This window comes from Notothenia rossii, assembly GCF_949606895.1.
Source record: "Notothenia rossii genome assembly, chromosome: 11".
Lineage (NCBI taxonomy): Eukaryota > Metazoa > Chordata > Actinopteri > Perciformes > Nototheniidae > Notothenia > Notothenia rossii.
In genome coordinates this window covers 43,043,439-43,067,931 of record NC_136910.1, presented here as the reverse complement: position 1 = coordinate 43,067,931, position 24,493 = coordinate 43,043,439, and the positions used below count along the sequence as shown (strand labels likewise).

Genomic DNA, 24,493 nt, shown 5'->3' with positions numbered 1-24,493 from the left:
GAAGAAGAGTCGCTTCCAGAATTTGGGGGAGCTTCAAAGACAGTGGACTGAAGCTGGAGTCCAGGTATCAAAAGTCACTGTTCACAGACGTGTCCGGGAAATGGGCTACAATAGCCGTATTCCCATGGTCAAGCCACTTCTGAACTCAAGACAACGGAAGAGGCGTCTGACTTGGGCTAAGGAAAAGAAGCACTGGACAGTTGCACAGTGGTCCAAAGTCCTCTTTTCAGACGAAAGCAAGTTTTGTATTTCATTTGGAAGTCAAGGCGCCAGAGTCTGGAGAAAGGCTGGAGAGGAGCAAAATCCAAGTTGCTTGAAATCCAGTGTGAAGTTCCCACAGTCAGCGATGGTTTGGGGAGCCATGTCAGCTGCTGGTGTTGGTCCACTGTGTTTCATCAAGCCCAGAGTAAATGCAGCTGTGTACCAAGAGATTTTAGAGCACTACATGCTTCCGTCTGCTGAAAAGCTCTATGGAGATGAGGAATTCATTTTCCAGCATGATCTGGCACCTGCCCACAGTGCCAAAACCACCAGTAACTGGTGTACTGACCATGGCATTACTGTCCTCGATTGGCCTGCAAATTCCCCTGACCTGAACCCCATAGAGAATATGTGGGGTATTGTGAAGAAGAAGCTGAAAGACACCAGACCCAACAATGCTAATGAGCTAAAGGCCGCTATTGAAGCATCCTGGGCATCCATAACACCTCAGCAATGCCACAGGCTGATTGCCTCCATGCCACGCCGCATTGATGCAGTAATCCGTGCAAAAGGATTCCCAACCAAGTACTGAGTGCATTAATGGACATTTTCAAATGTTTGATTGTGTTTTGCTGTTATAAATCTTTTTTTTTTACTTGGTCTGAGGAACTATTCTAATTTTTTGAGATAGGATTTTTGAGTTTTCTTAAGCTGTATGCCATAATCAGCAATATTAAAATAATAAAAGGCTTGCAATATTTCAGTTGATTTGTAATGAATCCAGAATGTATGACATTTGTTTTTTTTAATTGCATTACAGAAAATAAAGAACTTTATCACAATATTCTAATTTTCTGAGACAGTTCTGTATATAAATGTCTTAATATAAATGTTTAATGCATCATTTCAATAGTGTTAGAGGTTTCAACAGCTCTTATGAGAGAGATGTAGTAACATGTTTGTCTGGGTTGCACATTTATTTTAAGCTGCTTGGAAATGGAACACAGTGCCTTTCTAGAGGATGAATTGGTAAGGTCATGTTTGAGATAAGTTCTCTTTTCAGGTGTGATTCCTCATTAGAAATGACTTTTGGTCCGGTTCTGCAGATATTTGCCTCTGAACTGCTCTAGTGCCTGATGTCTTTGGTATGTTTATGAACTTAATGCCTTTTATTTCTCCTTATTAAATCTGAAAGAGTTGTGCCTGTTGATCAGTGTTACGAGGTTGCTCTTTTTTTAACCCAGAAATCTCCGGACGCTCCAAACAAATCGGACACTGCTGCCACATTTCTGTTGTCTGAAAATGCTCTGGCAAGACATTTTATAATGGCATTCTTCCAAGTGATAGGAGCAGTTAACGGATTGCTAACACATGCTCCTGGTTAACCTACAAAATAAGTCATATCATGGATGAAGTGCTGGAAAAGGCATCAAACATTGCGTGCTTCTATTTTATATAGAAATACTAGTTCATTTCACCTTGCCAACTGGTCATGTAACCTTCTTGCTGATTCTGAATGTAGGGCAGTGGGTGTTATTTCCTGCTGTGCCTTTATCTCTGCATCTAACTAGCAACTTTATTTGCCAGCTGCCTAAAATACTACAAATATTTGAAGCAGCTCAGTGTTTTGCTTACATGGTACACAATTGCATACAGGTTGGCAGGAGAAGAAGGAACGATCCAATAATATTACCGGTGAGAAATTTGCACTCAAACATTGTCCTGTATGTCAACATGAGTGAACACAGTGGAGGGGGAAACAAGGGAACTATATCTTGAGGTGGCTAGTGGGTTTAAATGTAGGCTCCTTTTGTGCGTGTATGGGGCTAGAGTAGGGAGCTTATAAAATGTCCTTTTGAATTTCAGGCTGGTGATGTTAATGGAGACAGTCCAGGTTTAACAGATGAGGTCAGGCCCTAGTGAGGTTGTTTGTGTATGAATGATTGTGTACATTAAATGGCTGTATATGCAATATACATTTGCCCGTGGGAAAGTACAGTATGTGTGCGTAATGCATTTAAAGTGGAGCTCTAGCTATTTGTACACAGGTGCACAGAATGGATGCTTATGTGCGCGTATGTACGTATTCTACTTATAAAGTTGATGTTGTCCTCATCGGCCCTTGCTGTAGCCGGGAAAGAACTGGTCGAGCAGCACCTGAAGCGTCGAGTTTTGGGTCATCACGTAGTCTGTGCCCAAGTCTTGACGGCAGGAGGGGCAGGTGTACACCTCCGCTCTGAACGACCGCTGTAGACAAGTCTGAGGAGAGAAGAGGGCAGTAACAATTCACATATACATTTAAGGACGGGGGTTTAGAGATGTGGTGGTTACAAATGCATCCAGTCTGCACCCACCTTGCAAACACTGTGTGCGCAGACAGTGGTGACGGGTTGGAAAGCCAGCTCCTGGCAGCACACACACATGAAGATCTGCTCCATCTTCTTCAGGAAATTCTATACATTTGCAAAGACAGAAGGGGTAAAAAGGAAGGAAATACACACAGAAGGAAATATATAACAGTAGAAAGATAGCGAATTAGCGGAACAGCTGCAGAGCCACGAATCTGCGATGTCACTTTGTTCTGGTGAGATGCTGATATGGTTCTGACTCTTCAGAATGACTGCTAACAACACACTTTCTGCCGGTACAACCTAACTACAGACCAAGTTGATTATTTCCCTCCATCTGCCCTGATATTGCTTTCCTTAAACAATACAAAGTTATAAACAATGACAGAAATGGTTATCTTAATTTGATTTGGAATTTAAGATCTGTAGACTAAGGGGAATCATTCCATTTCCATGGTCAGAGTGTACTGGGATTCCTACCGGTCCCTCTGTAAGGTGTTCCATGGCTTCATCCCAGTTCTTCTTGTTGGCTGTGTCCTCCCGGATTAACTGCTTCTGCTGCTCAGACAGCTGGAACATTTCCTCCATCTTCACCCTCTTAGAGAGAGGCTCTGCCGCTGGTGATGATTCTGGTATAAATCGACAAACAACATTGAAAAATACAGATATTCTTGGAGAATAAAAACAAAGTATTCAAAATGAAGTCTACAATAGTGCTATCTTGTGGTAAAGATATTAAGATTCTCTTAAAATAAATGTTACTGATCACGCTGTTCTCAGCTGTCCTCTTCTCACAACACCTTGTCTGACCTGCTTTGAGATTATTTTGTAAAATCACCCACCAATTTCTCTGGTTGTCTTCTTCTCTCCATTACTCTGTGGCTCCTCTTCATCCGTACTGGCAATTGGCTTTCCGTACTCCTCATCGTCGTCGACATTCTCTTCTTTCTCCTTGATCTTACGTCTCCGTGGTCTCCCCCTCCCGGGATAGTGCTTGCCCCGGCCACCCCGGCCGCCGCGACCGGGTCTGGCACAGGCCTCCTTCTTTGTTTTGTTAGCCATGGCAGACAAGTAGCCGGGCGGGTACTGCAGACAATGACAATGACAAACACTTGATAAACATACTAGATGCAAAATATATACAGTATTTTAATGAGACATTTAAAGCAAAGATATGTATAGGTGGATATCTGAAGTTCACATACAGATGCACTTGCAGTCTCACCTGAACAGCAAGGTCCAGTTTTGTGATCCTCTCCAGTCCTTCAGGTGTCCACGGTGCTGGTTCCAGATCGTCCCGTCTCAGCAGGTACCGCCATACCAGGTAACCACACTTTCCAATCTCTGGCCAGTATTTTACCACCTAAAATTCGTATATAAACCAGTGTAACATTAAATACTGCCATGCTTCCCTATATTTCCTGCCTGTTACTATGACATCGGCCACAGCCCATATTTGTAAGGAACTATTTGTATGTGACGCGGCTCTATTTGAGGCTAGCAGACCTCTCAGAAGAACAACTACATGTGAGCCTGTACCTTGTAAATACCATCGTAGCGGTTTCCCTCCTCAGGAGCGTATTTGCTGATGCGTCGACCTTTAGAACTGCGCACCACTCTCACCGGCTTTCCGGCCCGCCAGTTCCTGGACTCTGCCCCGTCTTTGTCGTTCAGCGGTGCATCACAGTTTGCAGCCAACGCCCTGCAGGAGTCACCATCAAAGAGTTATACTCAAAACACAATGATGTTCAAGTCTGACTAGGGATTAGGGATGGTAATAAATGATCAGTTAATGATTGATTTGATCAAGTTCATCACTAAAGCTTATCTATCTTTAGTAGTCTTTAAAAAAAAAAATCTTTCTTTGTAGTCCTCTTTAAGTGTTGTACCTGTTCATGTGGGTTAGGGTCTGGTCAAAAGAGTGCTCTCCAATCCGCTTGTTGCCTGAGAGGTCACGACCCCCGCTGCCGGTGTAGGTGAACTCATCCCCCCGATCCTACAGACAAGATATAAAAGACATAATGAGGTGATCAGAAAATCACCTAATGCATACATGACTCAGTAAACTAAAAAACAACAATGCAAACAACAACATAATAGATATTTAAAAAAAATGTTTGTTAAACCCACCACTTCATCCTCAAAGCCCCCAGCCAACACAAGCGAATAGGAACCATCGTTACTGCGCCCATGGATACCACCAACATGCGGCCTGTGAACACCTGCCTCACTCACCTGGACAGAGAGAAAGAGAAATGCACGAAAGAGCAGAGGAGAGCCATTCATGATACTGTATAGGCAGCTAAATAACAGATAGTATATTACCAAAAATAAAGCATTACAGCAATCCTTAATGCCATATTATTGACCAATAAGTAAATAAGATGAGACATGGTTGACTGCTCAATTTTTTTTCAGTTTTTAATCAATTCTCAAAGTAAACCCACTTAATTTATGATGCACTGTAAAACATGGCTAACCTGAACTCTGAATTTCCAGGTGGTTCCAACAGGAACACCAGGTATGGGTCCATAATGGTTTGAAGGAACAATTGTGCACTCCTTAGTACGCCCCACACAGGCCATACCCTGGAATTACATCAAGAAAAACAAAAAAGAATGTTAACTGCATGCAAAGAAATACCATTAAATGTCTCCACATCACACTTAAATACTGTTTATGAGCATAACTGCTGATGGGTTTTTACCAGAAATCATCAGATTCACATTTAAGAGGCAAACTGGATTTTAAAAGTAACAAGACTAAGAAAAGTATTTTGTTTCAAGGGTTATAACATTGCAATAATGTGAAAAGCATGAATAAATGCTGTGTGACTCACAGAACTTTAATGTGACCAAACACACAAACCAGCCTGTTTTCAATTAGTCCACAGAGAAAGAGAGCATTCTGGTAAAGAAACTAGTTATTTTCCGTTGGCAGTTCCAGGAAAGTCATGCTTAATGGCATTGTTCACATTACACCAGGGAGACAGCCAGGCCAGGATAGGAAGGAGCCACACAATATCTCAAAGTGTTGCCATGAGAAGACTCCAAGGAGATTGTGAGGGGAAAAAAATTAAACAGTATGCTTTAAAAAAAAAAACTATTTTAAATACATGTCATCTGTCCCCCTCGGTTTCATTTTCTGCCCCAGCAGCCAGCATGGGATGATTTAAGTGTTGCCATGTAAAAAATATAAATGTGATCTTAGCTTGATTAGTGATATGAGTCAACCGACATTATCAAAATCATGTATTTTATTTAAAGAGTAAGTAGATAACAGGTATTGTTGACTGGATCAAAAACCTCTGATCTTATTGTTTGATTCTAGAGAAAATGAATGTTTGGTGCTAAGGCAATATTGAAAACTCTTCACATTAAACAAGATATTTATCTCAGATTGAGAACAACACAACACGAAGCACAGGGAAGATTACTTGCTTCATTACTTTGCTACACAAGGTATTAAACACATACACTGAACAACAAACCTGTATGCAGGAAATGAAAGGGATAACATGTGTTTGATGCAGGAATAATGCACTGAATGAATGCTAATTAAAGAGTGGCTCACCCCAAGTGTTGCATACTGAAATAGCCATTCAGTACTAAAAAATGCTGTACCACTGAATACATTTGAGAGTGCCAGTTTCATATGCAAATGTAGCTTTGTAGTTATGTCATATGATTATTATCAGCAATCTGGTGGTGATGTAATACATTGAAAATTGTTAGCAGGGTAAATCTGATGGTGGAAAATCTGTCTTCTATCTCTGTGGAGCATTAGCATACTTTTGCCTATATATGCCCAATAAGGGAGCAGCATATTATTTTCTGTTCTAGAAATCACAGGCCCTCCCTTAGACTTACGGTTTTTATACAGCCGCTGTGTGTGTGTGTGTGTGTGTGTGTGTGTGTGTGTGTGTGTGTGTGTGTGTGTGTGTGTGTGTGTGTGTGTGTGTGTGTGTGTGTGTGTGTGTGTGTGTGTGTGTGTGTGTGTGTGTGTGTGTGTGTGTGTGTGTGTGTGTGTGTGTGTGTGTGTGTGTGTGTGTGTGTGTGTGTGTGTGTGTGTGTGTGTGCTCTCGGGTCTTACCTTTCCCCAGTCCCTTTGACTTTCAGTTGTCGCCGAAGGCATCTTGGCTTTTTTCTTGCTGGCTTTGAGCTTCTCGCCTGCCTTAACAACCTCACTGGTGTCGTTCTTACAGGTGGGACAGTACCTGGCAGAATGAGAGGCAGTCGTGTGTGTGAGTAAGAGAGTTTGATAACAGCAGCAACAAAGCCCAAAATTAACCAGAAGGCAAAGACTGACATTTTTCAACGCCCTAAAGAGAGATGTTGCAACAACTACATTTTTGTATTCAGTGAATATCAGAAGGTTGGAGACAGAGGTGGTTGAGTAATGCTGTTGGTCGATTTTAACTTTTTGCTGTTTGAGTTCCATTCAGTAATACACAAGGCATTAAGCATGAGGACGAGGATCCTTCTCTCCATAACTGTCAAAATATAAAAAGAATATTCTCACCCTCATCTACACTGCATTAAACAAACTCACACCTGCATTATGTCATTATTTTAAATTGATTTAAACCTCAATCACCCCTTAATTACTGCCTAAATGCACTTCAGCGTGTACTGAACACCATTAATCAGCATTGTTAAATTGATTGTGAAGTGGTGGATGTTGTGGCTAATTGTGGCGCTACGCTCTCTCTCACCAGTCCTCGTCATCTGGGATGGTGCCCAGCGGCGGGTTGAGGCAGTAGATGTGGAACGCCATGTTGCACTCGTCACACAGCAGCTGCATGTGAGCATCCTGCTTCCCGCCGCACACACAGCAGGAGCAGAAGCGACACTCTGCCTCAGGGTCAGCCTTGCAGTGCTTACACTCTGGCCCACTCTTCCCTGGAGGAGGAAACATTCATACACATGCACACGTGTTTGAAGATGTTCTTTTGCTATGGTCGCGGGCATGTTTTGTCACCTTTTTCACAGTGTGTTTGTATATGTGTGTGCAGTCTGTTGCATACGTTTAAATTGTCCGTCTGAAGCTGAGAGTGCAGGAGCTCCTGGTCTTTCCAACTGGTAGATTTCATCCAGAAAATGAACTTTACAATCCACGATTATATCTCCAGAACCCCTGAAGGCAGGGCAAAACAAATAAAAGGATGGGAGAGAAAGCACAAGGAAATAAAACCAGAAGGGAAGATGAAGACTTTTGACTGAGTACAGATTAAAGGATCATCTTGAGGAGCAAAAAAAGATTGTTGACCAAGCTGAAATTCTAATAAAGATAAACGACTATCCCCATAACCTCCCACCTAGGAAGGAAGATCCTCACCCCAGGAGGATCTTGACTCGGAGCTCTTTGTTGGTGCGGGAGGGTTGATTAAGGGCCTGAACCTCTGCATCAAACCAGAAGCCCCTCTCCTCTGGCGTCTCCATGTTGTAGTTGACCATCACCCGCATGCCCACCTGCAGCTGGTCCCACCGCAGCAGAGTCCTGGCACGGGGTCGCACATCCACCGGCCGTATCTCCACCACCCCGTTCTCTGGGTAGCTGGAGACAGAAAGGGGGAGAAGGAAAGGAGTGAGAAATCTGCCTGCTATCATCACCTTGATTTTCACACTCCTGTCTTATTAGTCAATCAGAGGTTAATGGTTACAGACACTTTCTTTTCTTCAAAGATCAGATTTTTGTACATATTTAATGTGCATTTCATGAAAGTCACATTCTTTGATTAAAAGCGTTCACTTCTTATACATTAGCTGCATTCGCCATAGTTTGGAAGAGTTTAAACTTGGAAACAGGGTTCAACAGTGTAAAAATCATTCCCAGCAGAAAGCTGCCATTCAGAACAGTGTTTGGTAAAAAGATGGATATGAATAGAAACTATTTACCACACTATTTATCTCTCAATGCATTGAGAGATTCACAGTCTGTCCGGTTGATAAGCAATACAAGCCTTTGTGCAGTCTGCTGAGCCTACACAAGCCTCTACAGGCAAACACTGTCATGCATTTGGACTTTTTACAGAAAGCCAAATGCTGATTATAGGAATAAAGTCATGATTAGAGGTATTTTCTTATTTGAGCAAATTATTTAAATTACAAAAATGATTTAACTCTCCTTGTACATTCTGTATATATAAAAAGAAATGGCTTTACATACTATAAAGGCAATTCCACACAACAACTTCCTGACTGTGGTTTTGGAGCAAAGGATTATAAAGGATATTAACTGCTATTGCCTCCCTGTAAATCTACACAGAAAATAATCTAATTAGAGCAGCCTTACAGCCCTAGTGACTTTTCTAGTCAAACAGTCTTTTAATCAGTTTTTTAAAAGTTATAGTCAGGAATCAGTTATTCATTCTTATGTTAAATTATGAATATTCAGGATATCTGGACTGGAGCCGCTGTTTGAAGGGACAGAACATGGCACTACATTATATTCAGGAATATTGTTTCTGCTCACTTAACACAGTCAAATGTTTATGAAAACTCCAGGCATGAGATTCCTACATCCTGAGTATGAGTGAGTAAAGATTTGAGGTGAGTAAAGATAACAACAGTCTTGTTAAGCTTCTTTTGTAAAACCCTCATGTGTCTTAAAGGTTTACTTTTCAGTTTTAAATAGGTTTTACGGTTAGGGTATATAGGGTAAGGATAAAAAAAACAACACGTTACCCAACAACATTTGATTGCCAGCTTTACATAAGGAATAGTTTGATGGCTGTTTGCCTTTGAACAACAATGCAATTCTCGTCTTAATGTCGTTGTTAGTTTGCCAGGCAACCAATAGAGAATGCAGAAAGTTATTGCACCCGTCCAAGAATTTGTCTGGCACATTAAACCCTAACATGATGTTTTTATACCTCGGTGTTGGCACAGATTAAACAAAAGAGTGAGCTTTGGAGGTGCTAGTAAACAGATTTAGCTACATTATTACAGAGCCAAACTAAAGCTGTATGCTCAAAGTTAGCCTTTAGCCCTTGTTCTCATCTATGTGCCATGCTAAGCTACCTAGCTTTATATTTCCCATACAGCCACTAAGATTTGATTGAACTCAGAAGTCTTAACTCAAAGACTCAACAAACAATGTTTTTTTAAACTGTGATAAGGTTTTTTATTTTTAATGTCCATAAAGAAAATTAGTAGCCAATCTTGTTTAACTCAAAATGTTTCTCCTTCTGCCAAAAGTATGAAAAGTATTCTTGTGTGGCAAAACATGGAGATGTGGAAGATGAGGTTAATCGGTTTCCTGCCTGCCAATCATCATTAACTGTTAGGATCAGGCCTGACTCACAGATTAATTAACAGCTTGCCTGCGTGCCAATAACTAGAATTATGAGTACAATGTGTTGGCAGAGAAGTTTTACTGCACAACAGCCTGCACGCTCAGGGCCGCTTACACAGTGGGAGGTGGAATGGGAAGTTGAGAAACGTGTGCAAACTGTGTTTTTCAGGGAAAGTTGAGTCTAAACGTGGTACTTTGGGAGTCTGAACCGATGACACAAATTAATTAACCAAAATCCCAAACATTTAAGATGTCAATCAGTCCAGACATGCCCTACTTAAGCTTTACTTTCTTACTAACAAGACCATGCTGCATGTTTTTAAGCCATTGCAAATCGAGGAGAGGTCCTACAGAGGCAGACTGTAAGAGTAGCGCAAAGCTAGCGTTCTCCCAGGAAGAGGAGGCCGGGGCACAGTGTGGGGATTTCCTTTTTTAGGCCCAAGGGATTACTGCAGTTTAGGGTAAGGGGGGGGAGAATACAAGCAACACAAATGTACACAGACACACACCAATATGGACATGTGTACACACTGAAACACACACACAGCGCAGAGGAATATCAACCTTGGAGCACAATGGGACTCGGCGTGAACAGAAGGAGAACACGGAGCAACACAAGAGGAGCAGAAGTACCCGAGTTTAAGACCACACGAGCTCACACTGTCTGTACTGTTGCACACTGGCCCTCCTCCAAACCCATGACAATTCACCAACTGAGGCACCAGATTAATTAGGAATTACATAAAATATCAATTTGCAAATGGAAACATCTTAGATACTTCTTTTTTTGAAACGCAATACAGTGTTTTCCTCCTTAAAACGGCTAGTTATTGCACCAGCAGATATCAAACGAGCAAAATAAGAATCTGTGCTGTGAGTCTGGAGGAATAAAGTCGAACATTTGAGGTACGAGGGTTAAACAAGAAACCAAAAATCACGTCAAGACTCTTATCAATGCATAGTTTACCTATATAGAATGTTGAAACCTTTTTAATCAGTAGGGAAATTGAGAAAACATGACTGATCTACAGAAGAGCTCTTTTCTCTCAGTTTTTCTGTTATGAACCCATCATTAGCGTTTTGTGTGCTTATCTGAGGTCCCTGTAAGGAGGGAGACAGGCAACGGAGAAAATGAGAAATCCTCAATTTGCTGATAAGCTGCCGGGTTAGAAATGCTCTGACACTAAACAAGCTGAATATAATTGCTTCAACAGTAGGGAGGGGAAGTGTCTGCATGCAGGCTCTCTCAACCTCGGCTTTGTTAGTAATTGAGGGCAAAATGGGAGGCTGCGACTCTTTCATAAATATATATCTTAATTTAGTGAATGTTAGGATGAGACATTTTTAAGTTAAGTCACGAGAAAGACATCAAAAGACAACTTCAGGTATTAAAAAGAGCCATTTTAGAGATTGTAAACATGAATCCTATTATCCTAATGTGACATTTCTACTTCTTACCTCAAGTTGTAGTAGTATATATAATGAGGGATAACACTACAGCTTGACAAATATGGGATTATTGAAGCTCATACAGATATCAAACTGTGATGCTGAAAAAGGTCTGATAAAGAGTCTGATAAATATACGTACAGTTGTGAATTAAGCTGTGTATGTAATAAGACATGGTCTTACACAGTTGTTACATGTAGCAATCATGTGATCTCAATTGTGACCGGTAAAAATGTCCTTTGTGAAAAAGCCCTTAAAAACACCATGTCAAGGATTACAGTCACAGTGAACATGACCCTATTCCAAAATGCATAATATCTGCTCACACCAATATAATTGTATAAGGCACATTTTTGACAGCCAGCATTTTGGTACCCAACAATCATACAATAACTGTCTAGAAATTGTGATGGAGAGTGGGCGAGTGAGAAAGAGAAACTTATATGAAACTTCAATTAGACCTAATTTCATCCTCATTTCAATGTCACTTACATAATTGGAATCGCAGCAAAAAAAGCTCTCTGAAAAGCACTCAGATATCAGCCGCGTTCTAACAACTGACACAGCTTTAGCTGCTGCTGGTAAGATCTCTTCCACGGCTACGTTGATCCTGAACAATTAGCAGACAGAGTCCACTTAAGAAGAACGTAAGCCTCTCTTTTAAGAAAAAGTCCAAAACACCAATTTTACTTTAAATAGCTTAAATGAGACATTATTAAAAAAACGATCACAAGGTGCAGTGATTAAGATAGCAATAACCCATTATTCACAAAAAGCTAAAGGGGTTACTAAGAGCATTTACAATGGCTCTATTATATTCAGTGGTTCCAGTAAACAAGGGCAGTGTTACAGTGAGCCATGAACAACACAGTAACTAAATTTAATTAAGTTCTAGCTTCACTATTTACACAGGGGCTTTTCCTACAGACATGTACAATTGACCTCCATTGTGCCAACAGTCTACAATGCTGCTGCAGATTCTGAAAGCTCATCTGGGACTAATCCTCTCGTCTAGTCACTAAGGTTGAATGACGAGAGCAATATAGATATATATATATATATAAAATAAAGTGTATGACATACTGTGTGGCTTTGGCATAAGAAGTACTTTTCTCTTGATTGATCAGGCCAACATTTGCCATGAGTTCAGACTAGTGCTCAATGTTTAACAAGACTAATTCAGCTTGAACCTGAATATCTTCTTTCATTTTGGTCAAATGATGTAAGAGAAAGCACTGTTTTCTTTAAGCAGACATTCAATTTGTAATTTTTGTATTTTATTTTGTGTCACCTCTGTAAAATTAACTGACTTAAGACACAACTATACGTTAATTATCATTACATATTACACATATAATGGTCCACTTGAAAGTAGAACATATTATATTTGTCAATTTTATGTCTTTATTTACTCTCTGCAAAGAGAATCTTAAACATATGTTTAGCTGAACCATGGAACCATATCTGAAAGTATTGTTATGCACACACAAACACCACTTTATTTCCTGGTAGCAGCAGAGGGGAGGTTGTCCCTACAAATCCCTTTGATTTTGCGGCTCATTACATTCTGTAAAAAACAGAGTTCATTTTGTAGGGCTGGTTTTCATTTCTATGCAGGCAGGTGTTTAATGGGGGAGTATGTGTGCCTGCGTGGGAAGGCGGAGCGATCATTCCCACCAACCATTTTTCCCTGGCAAACAAACATCTCTGCAGAAATCTGGAATGCCTCTCAGGACAAAGTACTACGCATTTAGTAAAAGGCAAAAGAGTATATTTTACAAGTAACCAGACAAATAGAAAGGTGAGAATTTAGATCTATTGCAGTTGTAGCAGCGGCTTCTCAGCAGCACACAAAACCGGGGTTGCATTTGTGGCTCATTTGGTGAAAATGCAAATCACATATGAGGGTGACGTCCTGGGTTTAAAACTAGCGTGGGCCCTTTGTTGTCATTTTTGTCTCACTCTCGCTACGTTCCCTGCCTCTCTACCCTGACTGTCAGCTAACAAATAAAGCAAATGGGGAACATGAGGCGAAAAACAATAATCTGAGTAAACAAACCAACAGATAAATAATGAAACTCACTGAATTCAAATAAATAGGGGAACACAAACATGTGTATTGTTGCATTTTCCCTGCAGAAACACTCCTGTCCCGTTTTAAATGATGAAACGAATAAAAGCCAAATACCAGGGATTTGAAAGATAGCAGAATGTGAAATGGGAATGATGTCTGCCTGAACAAAAACCCACATTTATTGCTCAACAACCCTTGATGCTGTTTCTCTGGCATAACATCCCGTGACAGAAACACACAAACACAGACACGCACAGGCACACACCGCATAGACGCAGTGAGGAGGCTACGTCTCACGGGTGGCATGTGCACAGCAATTACAGACAAAGCTGAAGGAGGCAAGCAAAGAAGTAATGCTCCTGAGAACTCGTGAGTTACCATGGAAACATCGGCTTCTGAATGAATTTGCTGGAAAAGCAGAGCGCAAGAGATAGAGTCCAAATTGTAGCACCAACTACCCAAACCCCCTCTTTCCATCCCCTGAACTGCCAGGGGAAAGCAGAGGCTGCAATTCCCGACGCACCAAACACCGTAACTGATGCACACCAATGGTACCATGCATGGATGTATGTTTGGTGCACAGTTTTATCTCAAACACAACAGCATATTTTAAAAATTGATATCTAGTCAGAAAATAGCATTGTGCTGTTACACAGCGTATTAAAACGAGAAGGTAAAGAATCACAGTATCCTAATAGAGCCACAACACTGCATTATATTCCAATCCTAAACAGATATTCATTATCCAGAATGATTTATGTTCACCTGACCAACAGGCAGCAGCAAGGACACTGTGCAGATGTCTGCTTTAAAAAGGTCTCCTATCATGCAAAGTGCACTTTTTAATGTCCTTTATACATAAATATGTGTGCCAGGGATTCAAAAAGAGTCAGAAAACAAAACCCTCTCTCTTTTCCTCTGTACCCAAATCCCCAAAAATGGGGGTACAACGGAGCTGATCCAGATTTGCGTCCGATATGAGGTAATATCGGAAATGTGGACCCACGGCCCTATCAGAAAGTTGCTATCAGAAACAATGCCTGACGTGTTGTGGACGTAATATGGTCTTTGTTTACATTAGCAAGCATCGCTAACACTCAGAGCTAACCTGTACTGGAGAGAGCATGTGTAAAAAAGCGGGAAATAAAGAAAGGAACTCACCTTGTGGTAAACCCGCAAGAGAAAAAGCATTTGAGCTCCATACTGCTTCAGAAATAATCCTTGAAGTGGTTTGGAACATGATATGGCGTTTAATGACGGCAGCATTTATCTGTATCTCGTAGAATTCTGAGTAGGCACAAGCTCCCCTTCGTCTTTTTTTTTTTTTCAAGCTAAGGACCCAAAATCAATGGTTCACTAACAGGGCTGGAATAGAGGGATATGAGGGATGTCAAAAATTCATGATCTGTTAGGTATTTTGAGCAAAACACATCACAGACATGTTGCCTAAAATATGCCTAAAAATGGCATAATAGGAGACTTTTTAAACAGAAATCTACTATTTTAATAAAATCTGTGATGATGTTTTAGTTATCGCAACAACTAAAATCAGCTCAGGTGCAGCAGGAACACATGTCACTTACTCGTCATATTTAATGTGGTACAATACATCCTCTTCTTTCTCCTTGGTCTCTGAAGCTGCTGTAGAGTCTGTCTGCGAGGTGGAGGCTCCGTTACTCTCAGAGCTTAGCTCAACATTATTCCTGTTACTGTCTGTGGTTTGGCCCTGGCCGTGGGCCTGCTCGGCCTCCAGCTTTCCATTAGTCCTTTTTGGGGGCCGGCCCACCTTGCCCTTGGTGGGCGGTATCTGTCCTTTGGGAGTCCATGTCACGTTTTCGACGCAGGCCTCAAACCAGGCACCGATGCTGACGTCTCTACAGTCCACCAGCTCGTGAAACTGAGAAGATAGAAAGACAAAAATAACACCTGGCCTCTTGATCTTCTCTGTCTGCTGTTTGAACAAACACGCCATGTATCAGCCCATTTGCTACACACCATTAAAATAGCTTTACAGAGAGTATCAGTTGTAAAGAAAATGTTTTCCTACCCCTGGGAAGTCAAACTACTCATTAAAATACTCTGGGTAGTAAAAGTTATGGGCAATTTATAGTAAAAAAAAAGTGATACATGCAAACAACATTTTGCATTTATTCTTGTATTAGCTCTCTGCATTAGCTTTCTTCTACTTTTTAGAAATAGATGTAACCCCTAGCATCATTTAGCTATATTCTGCTTTGGGAAAACTAAATCAAATATAGCAGATTCTGTGGTGAATGTTTAAAGACTGTAAAAGGCATTTGACCTTGATATCTAGTGAAGCTGCACAATTTAAATATCATCTACTGAGTTACAGTATTGATCTCCCTGCATGCAGAATTGAACTTTTGGCATCCATCAAAAGAGTCCCACTCATATCATTCTCAGACATGTGGGTCAGCCAGCCAGCAGAGCTCAGAACACATTAGAGCAGACTCACAATCGTATGGGTTTTGACTGCAGTCTATTTATAATCTGTAAATTGGTTAGTGACAGGGTTGTAAAGATCTGATTCTTATGTGTGGCTTGGCCTGTGCCTCTCTGGTAAAGTTGGCCACATGCTTGTGTGAGAGGGTGAGACAGAGCAGTTAAACAATGAGAATTAATGATTAATTTGGATCTAAATATCTAAGCTACAACACAAGACAGTGGGGAAAGGAATATAGGACTCCTTAGTCATTTAAAATAGAAGAAATTGCCAAGTACACATGGGAAAATAAAAATCATTGTGGAATTGTTCCTTCATCATTTTTGCTAAGAAACTGCTGTAAAATAATAAAGTATTCAACCTACTGTAGAAGCATGCACACTACTTGTTTCATGCAAGCTAAATTACACAACTAACCATATACTTTCTGTAACATCTCATTTATAAATTATGCAAGCGATTTACAGGGTGGTTTCGGAGTTTTAAACCACATTGGAGCATTAAGATAAATAAAAAGTGCCCAGCCCAAGAAACTCTGGCATTGATTTGCCCAAATGCTCTGTAATTTAGCTAAAAGTCCAGCCAGTACCATGTAAAGCCTTGCAAATACATCAGGAAAAGTAACCCTCTCATCCTCACCTTGTACACACCGATTCCCGGGTCCACTAGTGTGTTTCTGCTGGATGTGGGGGGCTGATTGTACCATGCTGGACTGGGGGTCTTGAACACACTTTTGGTACAGGCTGAGTGACTGGTAGCGCTGGTGTCCGGCTTGGTTTCGTTAACAGTGCTGGTAGTGACGCTGCTGCGGTCATTGTCTATAGCGGGGGAGGTTTCCATAGCAGCGGGGGAGCCGGGAGCAGGGGAGTTGTGGCTTTCCGACCTGCAGTCAGTGGGGGGGGCTGAACTACAGGCCATTCCGGAGGAGTCCTTGGTGGCGGGGCTGTCCGGAGGGTCGGTCTGCGAGCGGATCAGCAGCTGCACGATGTCATTCAGTCCCACGTTATAGTCATACAGGGTATGGCCATCTTCCATCTAAAAAGATACAACATTAAAAAGTCACTGACATGCTTGAATAGACGCCACTTTACAGATGCTAAAAATTCATATTTGTATATAGCGCTGCAACACAATTATTTTTAACAGTCAGTCTTCAAAAGGCATGTTTTCTTTCTAGTCAGTAAACCCAATAAGAATTACATTTAATGTATATACATATATTTAAAAAATAATCCAATACATTTAAAAAGCTATGACTAAACATGTTTTGTCCTTTGTTTTTTTTTTATGAACAAAAAATGATTCATCAAATCTTCAGTCAACTAGTTGTTGCAGCACAAATAATGATATCTTAAGCTTGCCCATCGATGTGTATGTGGACAATGACATAAATGTCCATGAAGACATATTTCATTAAATATTGTACCACAATTCTTTCCAAATAGGCATCTATCTGGTATGAAACGAAAACTGTGCCACAGAGCGCCCTCAGACAAATACACTCGGCTGCTTGTCAAGGACAAACAAATAACGAAAAAGACGGAAGACAACATTGAGCATAGTGAGAGAATACAATTATGTATTGTTACTGCACTCAACAGCTACAGAGCACATCAAAATATACACACACAGCACTTTAAATACACCAGTGGTTGAGGACGATGCTAAGGAGTTTACTGCAAAACATCTGCTCTCTGCTTTAAATGGCCCGATGGTTTCCTAGTAGCCAATAAATATATGTACCTCTGAACTGATTTGTGTATGTATATAAGGGGATAAACAATGGCAAAATATGCACTTATGACTGGTAAGCCGTTACTTGGCATTACTGATTTGCCATGTTTGTATTAGTTCACATATCCAGTTCAATAGACATGGATTGCAAACCGCCGCTCCGTTCGCATAAATCCCACATCGCTTTTCAGCAAGACGAAAAAAAAAAGAAATAAAAGAAACGAATGCATGAATTAAAGTGATGAGAGATGTAGCTGGGGGGGGGGGGAAGAAATGAACTGGGTTGCTATGACAACCAAAAGAGAGCACCCCCACCCCCATTAACCTGAATCATGTATACAAACTCTGTCGACACCAACCCACCATCATCATCAGCGCCCTTTTCAGGCAGTGCGGCGTGTATGGGCATCAGAAAAATGGTTCTCTCGACAAAATCATCTCTGGAAGATACGCTGAGGGCCCGTTAGAAACCCGTTTTTTACCACAACCAATCTACTGCTAAGTATACAGTACAGCTACTGCCTTAGGAATGGAGCTTATGGCAAGCAAGCCAACTCATTATAGACATCAGCTATTCATTTCAGCCCTCAACCCCACAAGCCCATTGTACGGGAGAGACGAGCATGGCCGCCACTCGCGCTCCCCTTCTCCTCTTCGTTATTTGACAGCGAGCAGGAGAGGGAGCAAGCGCAACGTCCCCATCCCTCCCTGTTTTTAATTGTCTCATGAAATTTAGATCAGAGGAGCACTGGTGCAAACACAGTGATTGCTATACTCACCTGTCTATCTGTTATTATAGGGTACTCTATCTCAGCATTTCTTTGTCTGTCCCCCTGCCTAACCTCCATCTTCGATTTGGTCTCAGTAATTGTCTATCCTCCTCTGTGTTTTGCTTGCTGATACTGCATCAAGAAAAACCATACGATTGTTGGTAGGACCTGCAGCAGGAAGCCTTGCTGGTGAGAAGTACTTGGTACGCAGACAGATTTTAGTATTAGAAAGATGCGGTTGAATTTCATGCACCGCAGCAAATCTCACAATTGATATCTAAGCTGTAGCCGCTTTCCACAGCGCCTTCATTGTGCGATCAGCCTCTCACTGCGAGGTGCAAAAGCCCTGACATTAGTAACCAGCTGAAAAATCCTTCAAACAAAGAACCGCCATGCGAACAGGCAATGTCAGACATGTTTTTTCTGTTTTCATGGAGGTCAAGATCTCTTTGACAGAAATATTAGCTTACTCTCGAGCGAGTAGGACGAATAACATCATCAAGGATATGACATTTTCTCCTACATCATAAATAATAAAGAAAACACATTATGGAATCTCTGTTATGTGATTGTGTTTCAGAGGGAGACTTTAGTTAACAGACCACGTCATAACAAAGCTTTAGACAAACCAGAGACTGTTAATATAAATTACTCAAAACGCAAGAACACATCACAGTCGGAATTCCTTGGCATGGCAACGATGTGAATGCTTCCATGTCTATGTACGTGTGTATAACATTGTTCAGTAGATAAAATGAACACCTCTGTACTAATTTCAGTTTCGACAGGAAGTCTTTCTAACACTCATTTTTAGTATTGTCAGAGGAACAAAAGTACAGAGTACGAAAGAATGTCAATCAATGACAAGAGAGACTGCATAGAGACTGAAAACACATCGTAGACATGCAGGCCGAAACATTTTCTACATATTCGATACAAATATCAGTCATGAAACAAATGTGTTCTGACATTATGATAAAACTACAGACAATAATAACTATCATAGAGCAGAAACCGTGGGTGGGGTAAACCCCTTACTCCGACACGATTTCTTTTTCTCCGCCCACAGGCAGTCTTAGCAAAGAGCTGAGCAAAATAGGTCAGATTTCCAAAAACAATGACATGGGGTGTGTCTGTGCGCCTGCATTACCGAGCGACCATGTTCCGTCTTTTATCCCTCACTCTGCTGCTCAGAGTCGTTCAATTTTAAACCAACATTTTCCACTGTTAATTAGCACATTTAAACGAAAGGGGACTTGCTTGTTATTCGTTTGCTGCTGTTTTGATAACTTTATGTCAGTTCCTACTAGATTCTACTGTGCAAAAAATAAGCATTTGGTCAATTTGTCACCTTCAAAATACATTCAACGCCCCATGTCCCACTCTACTACTGTACGACAAAGTAGATGTAATACAAATCACAGTATTTCCCTCCAATACATGATTAATTGTCATTAGGAAGGGAGAATGTAGGACACAATAGTAATAAATACTATTTACTATAAGCGTAAACTTGCAGTATTCAAGTATATGTGACCAATATTTGTAGTTTATACTTACATGTATGAATATCGATTAAAAATATTAGTAAAGTAAACAACTCTCTTCATTATCATAAAATAGCATGTTGTATATTAAACTGTTTATTCACGATGCACGTGCAGGCGCTAACATTTTGCATGTAGGCCATTTGACCTCCAGGCAAGCTAGAGCTACTATTAGGAGTGAAGTAAACTATGAAAACATGGGGGAGTGTTAGAAATCATGCAGTTGTACTCTAGATGTAGTGCCTCTCTTTGTCTCTGCTCTTTGTCCAGCCTATCTGTCGAAGAAGGGTGTGACTGGGTGTACATGCATGGCTGCAGCCAACTCCGTTTCCCCTGAAATTCTACCGCTTGGCAATGTCCAAAGAAAAGCCATCAATCGAGGAGCCACAACATCAATGCATGTATAATCAAATTGTAACTATATATCTAGGTCACTAGCCAATAAAGCTTTCGTACAGCCCAACAATAAGCAACAGCAAACAGTGGAGGACAGCCCAACCATTTAAACGTGAAACATGTTGCTGCCTCGAAAGAAGAAAGTGAACAGCCTCATATTTGAAGCACACAGACGCAATACAATCTGAGCTTCAAACAAGCTAATAAACAGGTAAACGCTTCTTCTTTTTTTTTTTTTTTTAGTAAAGAAGTCTTCTGAAAAAGTGAGTGCAGGGGTGTAGCAGAAAGGCTGCATGGACAGTGGAAGGTGTGTGTTAGTCTGCCCGTGAACAACAAGACACGTTGCTCAATGTGAAATAGAGACATGAGGAGTTGACAGGAAAACTGCAAAACCAGTCAAAAAAACTAAAAACAAACACTGGGGCCAAGTTGTGCGGCTGCTGGCTCGAGACACTTCCGAGTCAAGGGCAAGCATGACTTTGAACCAGAGAGGCAGCGTGAGCAGTGAGCTGGGGGGAAAAACAAGACGCCATTTTGGAAAGGAATTAGAGTTATTCTGCTAGAAGTCCAAATCCCAACATGCATGTAAGGGCACTAGCTAGAACACGCTGCGTGTTGCTGCCTCATTCGATGCATTACTTAAAGTATGGAATTCCCCTAATCAACCCTCCCCACTTTCTTTCCAGTGAAGTGAAGGATTTACTACACAGGCCTGGCCTTTGCAACCACAGCTCCAACAGATCACTACAACTCAAGTGGTACAGATAATTAGTTGCTAATAGATCAAATAAGAACATGAACTGCATTGTGGCTTCTGCTGTGCTACAATCTTGCTTTGTCACTGTGGTGTATTTAACTTGCACAAGGGTTTTGTTGAAGGATATTGGTCATAACTGCCTATATTTGTACGAGTTTATGAGTAAAAATGCATCTGGGGGCACTGGTCCAAAAATATATAGAATATCTCTTTCATAATAATGGTTTGCCAAGTGAACCATTGTTTGACAAAAAGCATGTGCTGTAGCCAACAGATATAAATATAAAAGCATTCAATGAATTACAATCTCTCAAACAGTTCATGAAGCATTTTTCTAATATCCATCCTGCAGTGGATCCTGCTCACAAACAAACAAAAAAAATCTACCTAAGTGGCCTGTACTAGGATTTAGAGTTCATTAATTACCTAACAGGAAGTAGGTTAGACAACTCGAACATGCAGAAAGTCATTTATAAAGGAATTGTTTGCCCTACATTTCTGCCTGGCACATATGAATGAAGGAGAGTGTGACTAAATGTAAACAATGTAAGACACCAACACACCATGTGGGCTTCCTGGGGGCTTATCTGCCTCGCTGACTCATGTTGAGTTATCAGTTTTGTAATGTTATTCCTAAATAAATTGTGTCCCCAGTTTCCTGTCAGAAGTGAGCATATCCTGCGTATTACTGATAGAATAACAGCTGGGACCTTGAACACAACGTACACATTAGGATGCAGGGTGTCTTTCTGTCTTTTATATAATGTCCTTATGTTAACATATTTGGAACAAACAAGAAATTATCTGAATAATAGGATGTCAAATCACATTAATGGACAATCTGTAATGATTTTTCAGAGTCTAACAACTAAAATCTGACAGAAATTTTGATTGATATGATAAGCAAAGACAATATGATCGTATATCATACAAGGGTTGGGTGGGTGATTTGGACAAAAATCAGTATTTTACAGTCTAATTATTGCAGCATTGCAGTGATATAAAAATAAATATTTTAAATATTGTCTACCATTTACAACAGTATTAAAACAAGTGTGTTAAAAGGTCAATCCCGCTCTGTTCCAGAAACAATATGACCAGTATTTGTTATTAAATGTCTAAGATCTCATGCTGTGGCAAAACATCTAAATCTATCACAACTAAATCACAATACCTTTAAGGAATGTTCCATGATACACATATATAAGGGATAAAGTGCTTAGAAACATAGGTTCAGTATACGCTAATTTCCAAAAGTCTGCATTACTGATGCAATTATACAGCTATGGAGTGTAGTAAACCAAAGCTACATTAAATAGTTGGTGGAGTGAGCAGATATCTAAAAAATGTTTACTTTCTTCCCCATTTTGCTGGAGATAAATGTGAAATAAATAGATTCTTAATGGTTTGCAGGATTGCCCTATTGTTCAACAATGACTGATTACATTATCATTATGTTTAGAAAATGTAAGATTTACTGAAAAATAAAGCATAGCAATACAAATGAATGTGGTACTGAAGCAAGTCGTATTACTACAGAATGTGTATTATTGTATCATGTTTTACAGGTGACAGCTTTGTCCATCCTCACTGTACTGTGTGCATATTTTAGTGACGCCAGGGTGTAAACACAACTTCCTTTAGCTGTCAAGGCACGTGGAGCCACGAGTCCACTCCTCCCTCAAATTATCATTAACATCATCATAACACACCACATGCACGAGCCTGCTGGACCACTGAGTGCAGTTTAAAGCCACATATGAACAATACAAAACAGATTTAAAAAGGAGATTTTGAATCTGACACACGGTTAAAAAAAAGTGCTGCGGTATGGTGCATTATCTCCTTTGGTCTGCATGTGGAAACTGAGTGCGATGTTCTCTTTTCCCTCGCGTCGCAATGTAAACAAACATGTCTACGGTAGTGAGACATTTGTTGCATGCACTGCAAACCCAAACAATGGAGTACAGTGTGAAAATATGACCATGCATCCATGCAATTTGTTGCTGTTTTTCTCAGGGGCTGGCACGCCGCGTACCTCAGGGTCTTGCGCAATAACTATTGGCGAATTCCTATCAAAACAGGAAGCTCGCATGGGTCCGAAAAATCGCTACAACACCAGAGACCACTCTCCACAAGCACCAAAACATTCAAAACCGACTGTTGCATGACGGGTTGACACGGGGTTTGTGTTTACCTGCTTTCCTCGGTAGAACAGGCGCTGCTGCTGTGGGTTTACACTGAAGATCTCCTGTATTTTCAAACGTAAAGACTCAATTTTGGTCAATCTAGAAAGATCCTCAACGGTTCGCGTCTCCTTCCCGTCTATCGTGCGAACCTGGATCCACATTGTTGCACCGCCCTGTAACGCCTCAGATAAATAGGAGATAAAGCAATATTTTGGATACGAGTTTTGTTTTCCAGGGGTAGAGGGAGATAGAAAGGAAAGCGATCAGGGATCCATTGCGTTTTCCTCTGCAGAGGTAACGTCGGACTGGTTCGCGCTGGAGTCTCACATGAGGTCGCGGCGCCAAGCAAATCTCGCGAAACAACGTTTAAGCGATCACAGTGTGCAGTTAAAGGCGCAGCTCTCCATTTAATGTGCACAGAGGAAAACATTCACAGTACAGAAGTGGTTGGAAGCTGACGAAGTTGCGTCTGAGAACAGTATATCAATTCACCTGTCATCAAAAATCATTATTTGACTAGTTATGTATTCCTGATTTATTCTTAGTTTTACTTAAAAAACACTATTTTGCCTGACAGTTACTTTGCAAATGTTCATAAAGAATTTGCACATAAAAAACATTGCTAAATCTAATAGGCTAACTATTGGTCTAAATGTAATAACATAATAGGATCGGGGGCCATTCTGCTGAACTTTTCATACTTTACTGCCCCTCAAACATTTAGTAGATAGCATATTTAAAAAACACCATCTATTAAATGTGTTCTAAATATAACAATATAATTACATTTTTGCCATCCTGCTTTTTAACATGGCATACAATAAAAGTGTCTACACTATATCTATTATTTAATTGATAACATATGAGCCCGTTTAGCAGCATACTATGATCTTACTTTTACTGTGTAGCAAGTGACAAATTCATCATTGATCCAAAAAGGTCCTTATCTAGACTTTGACACACAGTCTTTAAAGGGGACCTATTATGCAAAATCCACTTGTTCATGTATTTTATACATGAACATGTGTCCCCTCTGTGTAAAGAGATTCTGAAAGTTTCAGGAAAAAATATTGGCTCTCTTTTTGTCCTGATCCATTTATATAAAAACCTGTCTGAAAATGAGCTGATCAGATTTTGGCCACTTCATGATGTCATAACAATTTTTTGGCTTGTGTGACCATTAGCCAATAACCAACCAAGGTAACCGTTTGTTTGCTGAGTTTGCTGACCCCTCGGAATATGGGCCCCATTTAATCTGAATAGTAATC

The 24,493-nt window shown here is 40.6% G+C and overlaps 1 protein-coding gene across 1 annotated transcript; it reads right to left on the bottom strand.

The window, feature by feature from the left end:
* Positions 1-1,065: 1,065 nt before the first annotated feature.
* Positions 1,066-23,572, bottom strand: uhrf2 (ubiquitin like with PHD and ring finger domains 2). The gene is made up of 16 exons (XM_079660479.1): positions 23,234-23,572; positions 16,472-16,867; positions 14,952-15,265; positions 7,887-8,105; positions 7,576-7,685; positions 7,264-7,450; positions 6,642-6,765; positions 5,030-5,137; positions 4,680-4,784; positions 4,439-4,545; positions 4,089-4,251; positions 3,775-3,912; positions 3,392-3,635; positions 3,030-3,178; positions 2,556-2,654; positions 1,066-2,460 (listed from the first exon to the last, which is right to left on the bottom strand). The coding sequence occupies exons 1-16, from the start codon at positions 23,384-23,386 to the stop codon at positions 2,314-2,316; spliced, it is 2,763 nt and encodes a 920-aa protein (XP_079516605.1). The 5' UTR covers positions 23,387-23,572; the 3' UTR covers positions 1,066-2,313.
* Positions 23,573-24,493: the final 921 nt, after the last annotated feature.

Excerpts from the sequence above, each read along its gene's own strand:
- uhrf2 (XM_079660479.1), bottom strand. The coding sequence starts at position 23,386 with ATGTGGATCCAGGTTCGCACGATAGACGGGAAGGAGACGCGAACCGTT. Across the intron at positions 5,138-6,641 it reads GTCAAAGGGACTGGGGAAAG|GGTATGGCCTGTGTGGGGCG; the intron begins GTAAGACCCGAG and ends ATGTAATTCCAG. Across the intron at positions 4,252-4,438 it reads ACCCTAACCCACATGAACAG|GGCGTTGGCTGCAAACTGTG; the intron begins GTACAACACTTA and ends TGACTCCTGCAG.